The sequence below is a fragment of the Orbicella faveolata genome, unplaced genomic scaffold (assembly GCF_042242905.1).
Source record: "Orbicella faveolata isolate gen_17 unplaced genomic scaffold, um_ofav_v1 contig_14, whole genome shotgun sequence".
Lineage (NCBI taxonomy): Eukaryota > Metazoa > Cnidaria > Anthozoa > Scleractinia > Merulinidae > Orbicella > Orbicella faveolata.
Window position 1 is genome coordinate 9,992,586 of NW_028301541.1, and position 2,262 is coordinate 9,994,847.

Here is a 2,262-nt window from a genome sequence, read left to right on the forward strand (position 1 = left end):
GCGTGCCCGTGTCATCACCATTATGCTGGAAATCCCGTGGAGGGTCACATATGTTACACATGAAGAACTGAATTTTTCACTTATTATATTGCTATTTAAACATACAGTACATGTGCATGTAATTTGCGTCCAGCATCAGAAAAGTACTCAACTCATGTGATTTGTTTTTCTCAGAAGGATCTTTCCTTCAAACACGGGGAATACACATTTCATTACACACTGGACTTTAAATCCCAACAGCTAATGATTATCCTCAAAAACTTACCGTTTTGATAATTTTTTCACACCTTGGGATTGACATATATAGGTGAGACAAGACAGACCCTCAATAGTAATTCTTGGTTTTAAGTTCTGTGATGAAAATGACAAATTTATATCAAAAAAGCTGCATGTAAATGGCAACAAAAATGAACACGTATGCAGAAACAACTAAATCAACTCTTTGCAAGGGGATTGATTCCTATATGTAGAAAAAAGTTATCTGACCACGTGCAGTTGCAGAAAATATCCATACCCACCCCAATGAAGGTTAACGGAAATTCTAAGGGGGAGAGGGAGGGGTTATGAAACTTAACTGGAATTTCCAGAGGGGGGAAGGGGTGGGGGTTCAAACTAAAAAACCTTCCGTGGAAGGGGTATGGAGATTTTCTGTGACAACATAATCTCATTAGCAGAGATCTGGAAAAGTTACTGTTAGAGGCAGAAGATTGTTGACTACATGAACATGTCACTCGCGTATCAAACAAAGAGGTGCCATAGACTTCTGAAATAAAACAACCTTTGTGACCTTGTGAAGCCGCTTTGGCAGACCAGTATGTGATATAAGGTATGGCTGTTTGATTGACAGAAGTCTACTGCAAAGAGCATTTTGATTTTGAAGGTCACGTACACGTAGCGGTGAAAACAGTGGTAACGACAGTTTAATGATTAGTCAACAATCTAATGCAAACCCTGCATCCAGTAGTGGCTTCAGGGGAGGGGTCCAGGGGGGCCCACCCCACCCCCCACCCTTTATTTTGGGTAAAAAAAGGGAAAAATCACAGAAGGAAGAAAAGCCAGCAGCGCAAGCAGAACAAAACTGCCCCCCCTCCCCGGCTTAGCTCAAGGTTTTGATCCACCAATAGCATCCCTCTCTGCTCTCTGCTGGTATGACTAGTGCAGCATGTTTATGTTGGAAATAAAATCTACCTTGCAAATACTGTCAGTTAGGGATTTCACTAAAGTTTCCTCCATATTGCACTTAGAACAGAGCTGAGCTGTAATCATGTAAGAGGAAGCAACCATTTCAGGTAAGGCAGACTTGAGTCCTTCCAGTAAATAAGGCAATAATTGGTTTATAAACCTCTCTGTGACCTTCGGCAACATATCCAATACGCCAACAACTGTTGATGTGTAAAATGTGAACAAGACTCTCAAGCTGGACGGCGGGATTTCCAGTTTTATGCCTTCTTTTACCATTTCACAGATAAGAGAGATAAACCCAGGATCCGAAACACAATGTTGCAAGAAAGCCGTCTTGGAGAGAGGCGAACTAGCTTTTTGAACCGGACGAAGCCAGTTCCATTTCGACGAAGGATCTTTTATCGATAACAGTTGCAGCACACGAGAAAACAAGTTTGTTTCGTGGTAGGGAAGAATACAAGTTACCAAGGTATCAACATTGTGCACATGAATCTGGTAGCGTCGTATTAACCACTCCAAGACCTTATGAGCTGGTTTCAGTAAGAAATATGGAGATAAATATTGCAGAAACTTTGCAATGTGCTTGTCTAGCTTCTCGTTGACGTCTTTCGACTGCAGGGCTCTCTCAAGTGACTTCGAGGTATCGCCAAATAGCGAATTATCGAAAGTCGAGAACGCTGGTTCGATAACTTTCAACTCTTCCAGGCCATTCAAACCGATTGAAAATACCGTTTCATTGTCAATATCAGCTGCTTCTTTAGAGTCAAAGAGCAAAGATGCCTTTTTGCTCGCTTTAGCAGTAGCAGTTGAAGGCAAACTGCCCGGAATTTGAAGCTGTTTTAGCTGCTTCGCCAAAGACGACATCTTGGATTTTCCACGTGCATGTACAAAGCTCGGTCACAAAGCAATGTTTTGTCTAAGGGTGGAGAGGGAGCGTTCCTTCATGAAAAAGCGCGCGAAATTGTCGCAGTGCACGGCTGTCGACTGGCAACTTTTACAACAACCCCAAAAGGCCATGAATTTGGCGAAAGGAATACTGAGAGTTCACAAAGAAAAATAAGCTTCTGATACGACGCAAAA

The 2,262-nt window shown here is 42.1% G+C and overlaps 1 protein-coding gene across 1 annotated transcript in view; it reads right to left on the minus strand.

Annotated features, from left to right (window-relative positions):
• The window catches only part of LOC110051427 (HEAT repeat-containing protein 1-like), a 50,972-nt gene extending 48,890 nt beyond the window's left edge, over positions 1-2,082 (minus strand). Inside the window, exons 1-2 of the mRNA XM_089286539.1 lie at positions 1,189-2,082; positions 266-351 (exon numbers count right to left, since the gene is read on the minus strand). Coding sequence (XP_089142665.1) covers positions 266-351; positions 1,189-2,046 — 944 coding nt within the window. The 5' untranslated portion in view covers positions 2,047-2,082. The remainder of the gene's footprint in view (positions 1-265; positions 352-1,188) is intronic.
• Between the last annotated feature and the right edge of the window lie 180 nt (positions 2,083-2,262).